Consider the following 15,124-nt stretch of genomic DNA (forward strand, 5'->3'; position numbering starts at 1 on the left):
ATCATGAAAAGGTTCTCTAAACAAGCTATTAACCTAACCATCTGAATCAACGACGTAACTCTAAACACCTGCAAAAGATTCCTGAGGCTTTTAAAAACTCCCAGCCTTGTTCATTACTCAAAACCGCAATCATGGGTAAGACTGCCGACCTGACTGCTGCCCAGAAGGCCATCATTGACACCCTCAAGCAAGAGGGTAAGACACAGAAAGAAATTGCTGAACGAATAGGCTGTTCCCAGAGTGCTGTATCAAGGCACCTCAGTGGGAAGTCTGTGGGAAGGGAAAAGTGTGGCAGAAAACGCTGCACAACGAGAAGAGGTGACTGGACCCTGAGGAGGATTGTGGAGAAGGGCCGATTCCAGACCTTGGGGGACCTGCAGAAGCAGTGGACTGAGTCTGGAGTAGAAACATCCAGAGCCACCGTGCACAGGCGTGTGCAGGAAATGGGCTACAGGTGCCGCATTCCCCAGGTCAAGCCACTCTTGAACCAGAAACAGCGGCAGAAGCGCCTGACCTGGGCTACAGAGAAGCAGCACTGGACTGTTGCTCAGAGGTCCAAAGTACTTTTTTCGGATGAAAGCAAATTTTGCTTGTCATTCGGAAATCAAGGTGCCAGAGTCTGGAGGAAGACTGGGGAGAAGGAAATGCCAAAATGCCAGAAGACCAGTGTGAAGCACCCACAGCCAGTGATGGTCTGGGGTGCAATGTCAGCTGCTGGTGTTAGTCCACTGTGTTTTATCAAGGGCAGGGTCAATGCAGCTAGCTATCAGGAGATTTTGGAGCACTTCATGCTTCCATCTGCTGAAAAGATTTATGGAGATGAAAATTTCATTTTTCAGCACAACCTTTAAATCTTTTCTGGAGGTCCTCCTGACTCAGTGAGGAGAACATATCTTAAAGTCGCTTTATTTTAAAAAAAATAAATTTCCCTTAGATTTTAAGGCCCTTGTTATTTAATTATGTCCATAAACAGAAACAGGAAAGCAGCAGTAACTTGTCAAAAATAAAGTAGTGACAATTAAAAATAAAGAAACTTTCAGAAGGTTTATTCAAGAAATTCTACAGTGATATAAATAAAAGTGGTTACAAGTGGTCTTCAGTACCTTGCTTGATGAGAGCACTGTTGTCGAAATGTCTAAACATCTACAAATTCCCATTAGAAAAAAAAATCCATTTAGAAGTATCATATGTACATATTTATATACATCAGGTAAAGAGAAAAAAAAAATCATACCTCATTGTACAAAGTTTTCATCGTCGGCACCAATAAGATTAATTTTGATGATTCACGACATTTTAAACAGTCTTGTCTAAATTATAATAGTTCAAAATGTTCATTAATAAATTTTAAAAAGAGTAGATAAACTCTTCAGATTATAAAGTCAAAAAATGAGAACGTGACACTTGGAACAAAGACATGTCTCTACCATGTTCTGCTAAATCAGCATGATGAGACTGTTTAAGATCGTTTGTCTCTCCCCCCAACACAGCTGCTTAAAACTGAACCCGTTCCCATCATGCTTTGCCTTTTCTCTCCACTGCTGGTCAGTTTTATTAGCTCCAATAAATTTCATGCACAGACGTCCGACAAATTATAAGCAACATTTAATTTAAATAAAAAACTAACCCTGAAAAAAGATTATGAAAGCAAGTTACAACACTCAGAACAAAGAAAACTAACTAAACATTTGGAAGTGCTTTGTGTTAAGTGGTAAAGTTTTACAGAAGGAAAGTTCCTGGTTCAAATCTCAGCTGTTTGTGTTTTTCCTTTTTTTTTTTTTTAAAAAAAAAGGACAGGAAATGTTTTAAAGTCCCAGTGGGCTTTGCTTTAATTTCTGTCCAGATCTTGTTTCTTTGCAGACTGTAAGACTAATTTACAAGCAGTGAAAGTGTTATTAAAAAATAAACAAATGTAACAGTTACAGAGAACCAGTAGAGATGCTGGAACAGGTTGAAATGAAGCCATTTAGGATTAGAAAAAAATAACTTCAGAAATCTGAGCTGCCTCAGGCTTAAAACAGCTTAAAGTTGTGATTTCAGTTTGTAAAGATCATTCATTCATCTATCTATCCAAAAAATGTACCTCCTTTGCTCTTTTGAGTGCAGTGTCTGTATTTCTATTATATCAATCTTTGTGATTAAAGGGTGTCGGAAACAAGCGGCAGATGGAAAAGAAGCTTCAAGATGGCTGCTAAACAACTAAAAGTTGAGTCAGAGAATAGTAACATATTGTGGTTTTGGTGCATTATATTTGTATTTTTTCTTTGATTAAATAATTGTCTATTATTGTCAAACTATTTGTTTTGCATTTGTCAAACCTTTCCACGTGCTGTGCTGAAAGTTAGTGGCTGCCAACAATCCTGACCTGCACTGTAGCTCGACTGTCAGGGTTTGGGTTTGGCTGACGTTTAAGCCACGTCTTTTTAAGGCTTGAAGTGAAAACAAAAAACTTCAAAGCCAAAAAATGTTTTAAAAAAAATTGCTCAAATTCTGTCACCTTACAAACATTTCTCTCCACAGGAAAAGAACCGTGTGAGGCTACATTTTGTTTTTGAAAACTGTACACTAACAAAAAATATACAACAACAACACTGCTGTGCCGTTAAATGAGAACACAGTAATTAAAAAAATAAGTAATTAAATGTGACTGAAATGTGTTTTTTCAACTCAGTGCAGTTCATTGGCACTCATGGTCACTCACAGGGTGACTGGGTGATCCGATTCTAACTTGGCTCAGGTTCGACTTCTCCTTCCTGATTTCATCACCCACATTATTAGTGCAGCAGTTAAGAGGCATCAGACAACTGGTCAAACCCTAAGTGCCATTGCCTGTCACATTGGTGCAGTCTGGTGAGGAAGCTGTTGGAGTTAACAGCTGCTCTGTGGTCTGGACCGGGTCTTTAGGCCAGTAGAGTTGATGCAGTTCAGCTGGAAGAGGGATTCCCAGCTCCTGGTTCAGAGAAAGAGCTTCAAACCAGTCCTCAAGCTTCTGGAAAGTTGGCCTTTGGAGAGAGGAGGAAAGAAACAAAAAACATCAGCGAGGGCAAACAGAAGGTTGTAAGGTTAGAACCAGACGGACGAGGTTGAGAGAAACACGAGGAAGCAATCTGGCTGCAGAGGCATGTCCGTGTGAAAGCAGGTCCAGATGGAGGCTGAAAGTGCTTATTTTGGTCTGTGTTTCAGCCCTGAGGTGCAACTGCACCGGACTAAACACACCAAATAAACAAAAGTGCAAGACAGAAAATAAAGCAAAAATTCAAACTGGTATGGACACAAACAAAACAACAGAGAGGGGCAAAGTTTCAATGACATTCCACAATCTGTTGCAAATTTAAAAAAAAAAAAAAAATCTAAAGCGGAGCAATGAAATTGGATTTGATATAATTTCTGTTGAATTTGACCTGACTGAACATTGTTGGATGTATACCTGGATTAATGAGCATGAACTTTGGTATCATTTCTGTTGTGTTTTGACCAAAGCTTGTCAGCTCGTTTCATTTAGAGCTCAGGGTACTGTCAACATCCACAGCCTGTTAGAAGTTAAGTGGAAGCTGTTACCCATTGTCTGAACAACAGCACATGCTCACCGGATGTCTGGCGAGAGATCACAACACGCCACGGCGAGAGAAAAGAACGCTGGTGGACAGTCTTCAGGGAGAAACTTCTCCACAAACTTCACAACATTTAGGCCAAAGTCCAGAGTCCTGGGGAGGCACTCAGGGTCCGCGTAAACCTTCCCAATGATCTGATTCATAGAAAAACTAGTTAATGAAAAATGTCTGTAAAATACACGTATCCTAAAACTGAAATTGGTTCACACAACAACATTTTAGGTCTTCAGGAGTTAAGTTTAGTGTTTAAACTTTTTGATAATAAAAAATGAGTTTCCATTCAGAGGTGAGATAAAAGCAGATGTTTGACCTCACCTCACAAAGAACGATCCCAAACGAAAAAACGTCCACTTTTTCATCATAGCGTTTACCTGAAATGACAGCAAAGATAAAGCACGTCTTCTCTGAATGTTTCCTCCTCTCTACATTAGTTCACTTTTTTTTTTTCCTTCAGCTGTTGTGGATAACCTCTGTCCATCCGTGCACACTGTGAGCATAATAACTTGGAAAAATAAGTGAGGTACTGACTTCCTGTTTGGTGTGTGGCTACATCTAGGCATAAGGGTTCATTTTGAAAATTTGGGTTGCCAAGTCAGAATTTTAACATGTGTGTGTGTAAATGTACCGTATTTTCCACGGTACCTTGCACACCGCCCTACAAGTCGCATCAGTCCAAATATGTCTAATAAAGTGGAAAAATCTATAAATACGTCGCTTTGCCGTATACGTCACATCTATTATGCATCACCGCTGACAACCCAGAAATGTGGGCTGAACCTGTAAGCGTGGGCCGGTGTTGTGCCAAAAATCAATTGGCTGCCAAATGGCGGCTGCGGGAGCGTGCACGGGAGGACTTTAATAAGAATTTAACAAGATTAACACTTAAGAACAATTATTTGTTTGCTTGAAATTATAGTAAGTGTGTCTCAGTCTAACTTTTCCTTAATAAATGCACTTGGACAGTCAAATCAGCTACATTTTCAAAAGCCGATACGCGGAAACATGAATGCGCAGAGGGATGACTTGCTGTCATTTCTTCAAAATTTAACAAGATAACAACCTAAAAACAATTATTTGTTAGCTCAACTTTATAGCAAAGGTATGTCTCAGTTGAACTTTTACTTAATAAATGCACTTCAATGGTTAAATCAGCTTCATTTCGCCGTGGCGGTGCAGCGAAATGAAGCTGATTTGACGGTTACACCAGGCAGACCAAGGTGGCAGCTATGGGAAGCCGATTGTGTCATGAATAGCCACGTTTACAGACTACATGATACAACGGCATGCCATACTGCTCGACCACCATCTAATGGCTGAAAATGGTAGTGTTCAATATCTTCAGTAAGAGTGAATGAAAACGGTCATATCTCAGCCATTGGTTTATAAATATGGGAACAAATTCATAAATACGTCGCTTTGGCCTATAAGTCGCAAGGCATGAAAATTATGCAAAAAGCTGCAACTTATAGGGCAAAAAATATGGTAAATGCAAACCAACCACCCCTAACATTTGACTAAGCTATGCTTTTTAGTTTTTATATTGCTTAGAAGTATAAATTCCTCAAATGACTGGGTTGGACCTTGGGGTGCCCAAATAATCTATGGCGGCCAAGGCCACCCCCTGGCTCCACTATCGCACCTGGTCAAATTGCTCCCTCTGCTCAACAAGATCTGTCACTTGGAAAATGCATAAAACTAGCACTGTTCTTACACACACTTGAATAACTTGCACCAAAAACATTAAGGTTTACTTGCACTCCCTGCTCAATTCCAGTCCAGAAATACACTCCTCTCGAAAGCTATGAACATTCACTATTCAAATCCCTCAACGACGGGGCACATCGACGTCTTCTTTTCCCTTCTAACGACTCACCATTTAGCATCTCTGGAGCCATCCAGTAAGGGTTTCCCACAACAGTGTACCGCTTCTTTCGGTCAATGCGTCTGAACACCCTTTTCTTGTTGGAAGGTTTTTCAGGAGGAGGTTTAACTTTGTCCTCTTTGATGAGTCGAGAGAGTCCAAAGTCTGCAACGACGACGGTGTTGTCCTGCAGAGAAAAGACAACAGATTACGAAATGTCCGAAGAGAGAAAACAGCAGCAATCAAGGAGTGACAAATAATCTAAATAAGGTTGGAGGAGATGTTTGTAATCATAGTGACTCTGAGGTGCAATTTATTTGTTTAGGGTGTTGTGAAGCTTTGTAATATCTTGTGTTTTGCGCAACATAATATTGCAATAATTTAGCATTATCTTGATTCCATGTAAATATTATTAAATGCTTTGCAAATAGTCCCGTTAAGATCAACACAAGCTTTTAATCACTTTACAAAACAACAATAGTTCATCCTCACTACTGTGAACATTTTCTGCTGTCATGGATGATGAAACATCACGTACCAGTTTAACCAGGCAGTTGTGAGAATTGAGGTCTCTGTGGATGATCCTCATTGAATGAAGGTAGGCCTAAAAACAAACAAATTAAAAAAGCAGATTTGTAAGTCACATTTTTGTGTGACAAAATCTATGAGATTTGATTGCAACTAATAAACCAAGATATCAAACATCTGCTAACCTTTTCAAAATATATGAACTTAAATAGTTTTAAGCAAAAACATTTTACTCTTAGGCCCCTTTGTACTGGCTCTAACTTCCATTAAATAAGTAAAAAAGTCAAAAGTTTCATTTAAAACAGTAATAAAAGGACAACTCACCATGCCAGAGGCGATGCTCTTAGCAAAGCTTACTCTTTGTTCCCATGGAAACACATCCTGTTAGTCCAAAATAAAAATGAAAGGTTTACAGGCCATATAAGTGAGGCAAGTATTAACCTTATTTTGGAATGATTTTAATAATGGAAGCTAAATAGGGTTAATATACAATATAATTATAGGGTTAATAAATAAATAAAAATAAATGACAAAACATAATTTAAACTGGCCTGCCTCATCATGCATAAAATCTTCCAGATGAAAAAATACTCCTCTCAAAACTAACAAATTGTGAGAGGATAAGAACTGCTTCACTTTCTATATCTTCTCCCGTTCATCTTTAAACTCGTTGACATGTCAGGTTGCCAGTTATCAAGTTTACTCCACGTCTCTCATCCTACAGCACTCTGAGCTCTTGTTGGTCTCTGCTGTGGAAAAGGAACTAGAACGAGTTGAACTCACCATGTCTCTGATGTAATCCTTCAGCGTGCCTCCCTCGATGTACTCAGTAATCAGATTGAGCTTTTTGTCTTTGTACAGCACACCGATAAACTTCAGAACGTGGGGGTGATCGAGGCTTCGCATCACTTTGACCTGAAATTTGGGCGTGTGACAGAAAACAAGAAGGTCCTCATTATGACAAGCAAGTTATCCTTAATCAATTCCTGGCAACTGGGAAGTTTAATCCACAACAAAAAGGACTAAATACAAATCAAACTAATGTGTTCCCACAAGACGAACGGGGCAACCTCAGAATAACAAAGAGCTGATTGTTGTAGTGTGTAGTGTGCTTTCAGTTGTGAATATTGACCGAGACAGTTCTGTCTGTGAGAGATCACAGCTCCCCTACTGCTGATTACTAACCTCCTTTAGGAAAGTTTTCTGCGTCTCTTCGTCGCAGCGGATCAACTCCTTCATCACCATCACCTCTCCTGTAGCTTTGTGAGTCACCTGTGAGGAACACGCGTCATTTGAAGCTCAGAGTACTGAAAGATGGATATAACGCCTGGTGAAAAACTGACGGCTCACCTTGATGGCCTGCCCAAAGAAGCCTTTTCCTAAGACTTCTCCGTGGATGAGGTCACACGGTCGGAAAATGCGATGAGAGCAGCTACTGGAGGATCTCAGAGACTCAGAGCGTCCGATGTCTCTTGTTATTAAAGGCGACTCTTTGGGTGAATTTGGTCCAGGAGACTTACACGTACTGTTACTACGCCTGAAATAAAATTAAAAAGGACATTTTAAAAGTTGTGCACACTTTTTTCTCATCGGTTACAGATGACGTTACGTTTCAGATGCTCCAACGCACCTCAAAGACCTCCTTTTCAGCGTGCTGTCTTCAACCTTGTCCGTTCTCTCCAGGACTGTGTCAGACGGCGAGGACAGACGCATACGGGACGTGGCTGGGACTTCTAGCCGGTTTCTGGGCGATCCCAGTCTGAGCCGGTCCAAACGCTGCCTGACTGGGTCGTACTCTATGAGCAGCTGCAGCGTGTGACTGGTACGATGAATGAGATCATCCACCTACATGAGACGAGATTTTCAAGATTTTCTAATTAATTTCTCACAGAAACGTTTCCCACCTCTCCCAGGACTTTCCATCATATTAATTATTTTTAATGCAAAAGAAGAGCAACGCTCATCACTAAATCAGAACGTGTGATGAAAATATAAACGCACCTTCTGTTCTAATGAGGTCATCAGCTTTCTCTGGTATCATTTATGTCAAAAATAATATTATAGAATTTCACAATCATGGCCCAAAGTTTAGACAATAGACATTGTTTTGCAGACTTTGTAGCTTCAGTATTTGTGTTTATAATAATTCACCAATTTTAGAATTTTGGGCAGATTTATCATATTAAATTCACTGGGAACACCCCCCCCCCCAACCTATTAGCTTAAAAAGGTTACTTTATAAAACCCACTCTAGACAAATCTTTGGCCTTGGCAAACTATTATCAGCTTAACTTCATTTCTGTATATTCACAACAACAGAGACTTGTGCCAAGGGCAGCTAATCAGCCACTTCTATTCAAGAAAAATACCAGGAACAGACTAAAACTTTGCAGGAAGCAGTTTTTATCTTTCATCAATCTATCCAATTTTTTGGGACGTCTGGAATATCACTTGTCCTGCTTTGTGCCAACAGCAAAGCAATTTGATACAATCCATGTGTCGAGTTGCTTCTCATCCAAAACACAGTCTTACTCACGGTTCTTCTCACAAACTCTGCTATAAATAGAAAGTGGTATCAAAATGTTCTTAAATGCTACATTTTCTAGCAATGCAAGCACAGTTTGTTGATCCGTGTAGTTTCCAAGAGGATGAGGCACCGAGTCACAAGGCAAAAGGGAAAACAAAGTGACTCTAAGCTCTAAAACAGTGGAGCCTAAAGTCCAGGTTGGTATATTGCTGGGCGTCCCAAAACATCAAGGTGGGGTCTTCAAAAGACTTTTAGCAATAAATCCATTTTAAAGTGACTGCTACATCATTTTACCTTAGCTGTTCCAGTAGTTAGTGTAGTAGATAAAGTAGTCTAGTGAATGTTGAACTATGTTCTTCATTTGACCAAATTTCTATGTTTTCCAACCAACAACAGTTTGGGTCACAGGTCTCTGCTATTGTTATTTTGCAGGTCGAAAACAGAAAAGTTTCGAAACCACTTCTTTAAAATATCGAAATTCTTCACTTTTAATTTATAATAAATTATTATATTATTATTAATAAATTTGAACTTTTCTAGATTTGACCCTTATTGAGAACTTGTCAAAAAGCAGGTGGAAAAGATCAGAATGAGTCACCACTAGTTTGGATTTGGTCCAGAAGTTGATATTGAGCAACTCTTTGCATAGAAGGTATTTCAGTGTATTTGCTGAGAAACACCTTAATACACAAGTTGTCATTCATCATAGCTTAAAACATGTAAAAATACATACTGAATTCATAAAACATCATTTGTGCCACAGCCAAAACATTTGGCTCTAACTGTGCAAAAAATAAAACGGTTTGATTTGCTCATAAATAGACTTATTTAGAGTGGCCATTAAACCGTCAAAATATGATGCGATTAAAACAATGACTAAATACACACTTTAAAACAAACAGCATAGTAATGGATGGTGGAAAAAGGAGAACAAGTCAGACAAAAACAAATCAATCAGGAAAAAAACACGAGCCCTTCTTTGGAATGTGAGGGCGAGGCTGCGAGGACAAGCCTTTAAACCATTCGTGTACCTTTCTCTAATGGCTGAAGAATGTGAGAACAGTAAAAATCCACATGTGAATGTTGTTGTAAAACAACAACATACCTGCTCATGATGCACTCAAAACGTGGAAATTATGAGGAAATTTGTGAGTTTCCTCCTCATTTTAATTGACACACACTCCATCGGTATCAGGAGCTCACCACCTCCTCCATTAACGTCCCAACAGGAAGGCCATTGATCTCCAAGATCCTGTCTCCAACATGGATGGCGTTTCGCACCTCTGGACTGATCAGCATCCCTCTCACCCTGGAGCAAAACAAGAATATCAAAGTGAGTGCTGGTACTGGGTTAGGTCAGCAAAACTGTCTGTAAAACAATCTGAGACAAATACCTGAAAAAAAAAAAAAAAAAAAGAATCACAATATCAAACAACTTTTTTCTTTTATTTGTTGTAGTGACTTACTTTCAAATAAAAACCTGCAGTTCACCAAACCTATAATTAGTCTTGCATCAAGCATGACTCATCCTGTAATCACACATCAGTGAGGCATCAGCCGCCGACTCATCCCACTTACTCTTTGACTTGAACGCTCGCCGAGCCGTTGACGTCTCTGAGCACCGACACAGAGAAGCCCCTTTTACCGTTCGCCGCAGACGGCATTGAGACGAGGGTCACTGTGTGAGGCAGGGAGTCCAAGATGGAGTCGTGTGAACATTTTTCCAGCATGGGTGTAAGGACCACCTGCTTGTAGCACTTTCCACTGCACACAACAAGCAAGAAAACAATAAAACACAAGATCGTACAGGACTATTGATTCATTATTATGAATTTAACTGATCTACAAAAAGAACAAATCTAGTAGTAAAAGATAAACTAGAAATGAAAAACTTGTAAATGGTAAATGGACTGTACTTATATATCACCTTTCTATCTTCTCAAGATACTCAAAGCTCTTTACACTACAATCTGTGCCCTCATTCACCCATTCTTACAGCACTCTACTATATACAAAGACTAATCAGTGATTTATCAAATTCATGCACCGATGGGACACACATCAGAGGCAATGAGGGATTCAGTGTCTTGCCCAGGGACACTTCAGCATGTGACTGTTGGTGGAATCAAACCCCCAACTCTTGCATTGAAGGGTGACTGCTCTAAGCACTCAGTCACAGCCTACACAGCTGTAGTAATTAAAGACACATAAAACACAATAGTGAATAAAGTCACTAGTAATTGCATTAATAATTTTACAGCAGCCACAGTTAGGGTTTAACATGAGAGTTTGAAGATAAACTCCAGAAATTATATAAAAATAAAGATCTCTTTGCTTTATTTATGAGATAAAAGTAGTTGTCATAAACAAGGTTGTTGAAGTTATTTGTATTTTTTGTTACTCTGCATTTTATTTGACTTATTAGCAACATTAGAATACTTTAACCAGCAACAGACTGGGTTTTAAGTGACATGTGTGAATGACTCTTCTTCACTCAAACGAGTTTAAAGAAAGTTTACTCACCAGTAGAGTTTTGATCTTTTTACCAAGGCATAGGTATCCCTGTCTTCAATCACCACCTTGCAGCTCAAACACACAAAACACTCGGGGTGATACTTGTGTTCTCCGGCGACCTGGAACCAAAAATGCACCAGATAATCTTCCATTCCGCCAAAAGAAGAAAAAGGTAAGCAGAGAGCGAGAAGCAGCAGCCCTGCTCAGCTGTGTCATGGATCAGAGTGCAGCTCGCCGTCTGTTCTGCTGCGCGGTGACACAGCAGGAACACCTGCTTCACTTTCAGTCTGTCTGGAATCTGCTATGATGTCAGCCGCAGCAGGTCTGAGTCTTACGGCTGTTCTCGCTTTCAAGTTTTTCTCCTCGACACCTCCTGCACACGATTAACCAATTTCCCCTTCCGTAATTCAAGACACACTCCCTCAACATCTGCCTCAACTCATCTCTCTCCCATGCAAGATGAGATAATGCTTCAGTCTGTGAAAAAGAAAAGTGCTTGATCAAACATGTGTTCAACAAAAAGACACGAGTTCAGATTTGATCAAAGTGGTCGTTTGATGGTTTTAAGTGAACAGATTGGGAACAATTAACAAATTACCTGTTTAAATACCTCTTTAGTTTATTGGATTACTTCGCAAGAGCATTATACGTTAATGAACATTAGATAAATGTAACTTAGGGATGCACGATATCGGCGTGGTGTTTGTATCGGCTGATATTAGCGTTAAAGTTCAATATCGGACATCGGCCATTCCATCAAAATAACTCACCGATATAAAAGACGCCGTTTTTGTATGACAACCCAGTGACAAGGACGCCTGCAGCGGCAGCACAACGCGATGACGTCACGCGCGCCTACGTGTGGAAGATTTTTTTCGTTGGTGAGGATGTCGGATTCCGAAGATTTATGGACTACGATGAGCCTCGCTACATCGTCCCCAGTCGGAGATATTTTTCTGACGTAGCCTTACCCGAGTTACAAACCGTCATTGCCGACGTCATTGAGAAGCTAATAGCCGATAGCACTTGGGTGAGTTTTACCACAGACATTTGGACGTCGTGTTAGCCCTGTTAGCATGATTAGTCTTACGGCACAATGGATAGACAAAAACTTTGATCTTAAAAAGTCTGTCCTTCATGCACGAGTGCAGAGGATCCCAAACTGCAGCTAGAAACCCAGAACAAGCCTCCACAAGTGAGACAGCATCACAGGTGACTAATGCTAATAAATAATATTTAACACGTTTCATTTAATACAAGTTAAAGTGCTATGCATATGGCTGTTATTGAATATGTCACCAGCTCTTACAGCTGTTACACAATATTTGTAGCAAATAAATAGCCTTAGAATCTAGCTGTTGTTACGTTTCTTTTTTTTAGCCATCCTATTTGTTAAAAAAAATAAATAAATCTGTATGACTGTATGACTTTTTATAACTGTTTATTTTTGTTGCTGTTGTCCATTGTTTTCATCATTCTTTGTTGAAATCAGGTCTCTCTTGTAAATGAGTCCTCGAGGCTCAATGAGATTTACCTGTCTAAATAAAGGTTGAATGAAAAAATAAGCCTAAATAAGAGGGCTATGTTCTGACAAAGGAAATTATATAAAATATCGGTATCAATTATCGGCCAAATAAGTTTTAACATAACGGATATCGGCCAAAAATCCAATATTGTGAATCTCTAATGTAAATATACTAAAATTACCTCAAATACTATTTTTCATCTGTTGTCATTGGATTATTGCTACAAGTACTCCAAAACAAAACACTTCAGTTTGGAAAAGTTGTAAAAAAGAAAAAACTAGAAAAAAAATTCTGAAGAAATTTAGTAAACTTTGCCTCCAAATCCATTTCACAAACATAAGTATTTGTTCCGTTTGTGAGTCGTTTTTCTTTGTTCGTCTGCTGAATAGTGAAAGATGAGAACTGAAAAAAGCATTTTTGTCTGAACACTCAGGGTTTTATCTGCAACCTTTACGCACTGAAAAGTCTGCTGTTTTTGTAGTATTTTTCCAGCATTTCACATCAGTCAGTCAGTGGGTGGTGGGAAAGGATATTGTTGTTAGAAAATTATGTCAGCAGCCATCACCGCGACATCTCAGAGTCTGTAACTCCTAGCCTCAAAACAAAAAAACAACCACCTACACACCTTGGTTACAACCTGCCCCAGGCTGAAACATTAAGACAGAGCTGGGCAAAAGAAAAAAAACAAGGAGGCTTCATTTTTTGAAAAACAAAAACACCCTTTGAAAGAATTTGATTGAATTGACAAACTGACTACTGAGAACAGAAACTGTTGTGTTCGGGACTTGAACGCCTGGCATGAGCCTGCTCTTCCACTGGACCACACGTTGTTGTTTTTAACTGAGAATCTGTGGTGCCAGTTCTACTCTGCTTCACTGGCTCGTGAAGCTGGACGACAGAACAAAATAGAAGAGGTCATTATGTTTGTTGCTTGGTGGCAAAAAGAAAAACTTCCGTCTGACTGCACGTTAGACAAGTGGCCTTCTTTATTACAGAAAGGCTGCTGCAGCTGAATCTCATGTGTTAACTTGTAGACACTGGAACAAAGCGGGCTGATGATTGTTTTTATGTCTACAGTTACACTTTCTCAACTTGTTTTGTCTTATATGTTTAAAGTTTCTATGTATGGAGGAAGTAGTGTGCCATTTCCTTAATAAAACCCTGCTCTAACACGAGATACTTGATCTCTGAGAAGCCATCGGTGCAGATTGTATTATGACTGTGGGGAACATCAACAGAGCTTCCTCACCACAGGACTCAACATGCTCCAAAACCACCACATGTTCTAGTGTGTTCTCACTGGATCCCGACTGTGGGGAAGTGAACTGTGGAGAACTTCTGTACAAAGAAAGAAAAAAAAAAAACTGGGGCCTCATGGGGAAAACTCTTTCGCTAGAGCCCCTTCTGCTAAATTCAGCAAAAGCCCAAGCATCAGTCTTCTGTCTTTCAATGTTCTCGTTAATAGAGCGGCAAAATCACTTGTGTATTTTTTGTTACTATTCAAAAGGATGAAAGTGTCGTTAGTGTTAAATTAGTAAATTAGGACCGTCAGTGAAAACGTGGCCATTACATAAGTAACAGTCAGATTGTCGTCATAGCCATGATTCAATAATGTAGTCATGAAAATTTGCAGCAAAGAACAAAACGTCTGGAAATCTGAAATTATAGATCATAGCTCATAATAAAATTATCCGTTTTCTTTTCTTCCCATATTTAGTGCACATGCAACCATTTAACTTCAATTTTTACAAGAAAAAAATCATCTGAGGCCTTGAGATCAGATCAAAACTGTTCATAATACAACCCACAAAAGACACCCAATAACTTTCATTTGTTAAAGTAACCAGATATTTTTAGGATTAAAAGGCTCCATCTTGATCATATTTTATGATGACATCACATCTTATCTTTACTTGGATTGTAAATTTCCTTTACAGTATTTTCGCTTGGCGTTATTGTTAGGTTTACTTGAGAAAAATGTTCCAAAGCATTTTATTTTCAACCCTTTTACCACTGTATTTACAGAATTAAGGCAGAGAATGATGGAAAATAAAGCAAGACAACCATTTGGCTGCAGAATGAAAAGAAACTGTCCAGATGACAGGATTTAACTTTTTTTGTGATATTGCTAATCTTTAACGTGCTCTGAAACTATAATTCAGAAGGGCAGATTAGATTATGATTTTACTACTTAGTCACTTTACTTACTTTCTACTTTACTAACTTTACTCACTTTCTTTACTAACTTTACTTACTGTCTTACTTAATTTACTTTCTTTCCTAACTTTACTTGAATTTTTACAAAGTTTACTTACTTTCTTTACTTATTTTCTTAATTAATTTAATTTTCTTTACTAACTTTACTTACTTTCTATACTTAGTTTCTTACTTAATTTACTTTCTTTACTAACTTTCTTACTTAATTTATGTTCTTTACTTACTTTATACACTAACTTTACTTTCTTTCTTTACATACTTTCTTACTAACTTTGCTTACTTTCTTACTTAATTTACTTTCTTTACTAACTTTCTTACTTAATTTACTTTCTTTATTTAC

General features: G+C 38.8%; 1 protein-coding gene across 1 annotated transcript in view; it reads right to left on the reverse strand.

The window, feature by feature from the left end:
- Nucleotides 1-2,658: 2,658 nt before the first annotated feature.
- The window catches only part of limk2 (LIM domain kinase 2), a 32,385-nt gene continuing 19,919 nt past the window's right edge, over nucleotides 2,659-15,124 (reverse strand). Inside the window, exons 4-16 of the mRNA XM_037680415.1 lie at nucleotides 11,051-11,160; nucleotides 10,106-10,291; nucleotides 9,731-9,836; nucleotides 7,631-7,845; nucleotides 7,351-7,537; nucleotides 7,186-7,272; nucleotides 6,784-6,915; nucleotides 6,325-6,381; nucleotides 6,011-6,076; nucleotides 5,485-5,659; nucleotides 3,927-3,982; nucleotides 3,588-3,745; nucleotides 2,659-3,002 (exon numbers count right to left, since the gene is read on the reverse strand). Of these exons, the coding sequence (XP_037536343.1) occupies nucleotides 2,816-3,002; nucleotides 3,588-3,745; nucleotides 3,927-3,982; nucleotides 5,485-5,659; nucleotides 6,011-6,076; nucleotides 6,325-6,381; nucleotides 6,784-6,915; nucleotides 7,186-7,272; nucleotides 7,351-7,537; nucleotides 7,631-7,845; nucleotides 9,731-9,836; nucleotides 10,106-10,291; nucleotides 11,051-11,160 (1,722 nt within the window). The 3' untranslated portion in view covers nucleotides 2,659-2,815. The remainder of the gene's footprint in view (nucleotides 3,003-3,587; nucleotides 3,746-3,926; nucleotides 3,983-5,484; nucleotides 5,660-6,010; nucleotides 6,077-6,324; nucleotides 6,382-6,783; nucleotides 6,916-7,185; nucleotides 7,273-7,350; nucleotides 7,538-7,630; nucleotides 7,846-9,730; nucleotides 9,837-10,105; nucleotides 10,292-11,050; nucleotides 11,161-15,124) is intronic.

This window comes from Nematolebias whitei, chromosome 8 (genome assembly GCF_014905685.2).
Source record: "Nematolebias whitei isolate Nwh7 chromosome 8, NemWhi1, whole genome shotgun sequence".
NCBI classification, from domain to species: Eukaryota; Metazoa; Chordata; class Actinopteri; order Cyprinodontiformes; family Rivulidae; genus Nematolebias; species Nematolebias whitei.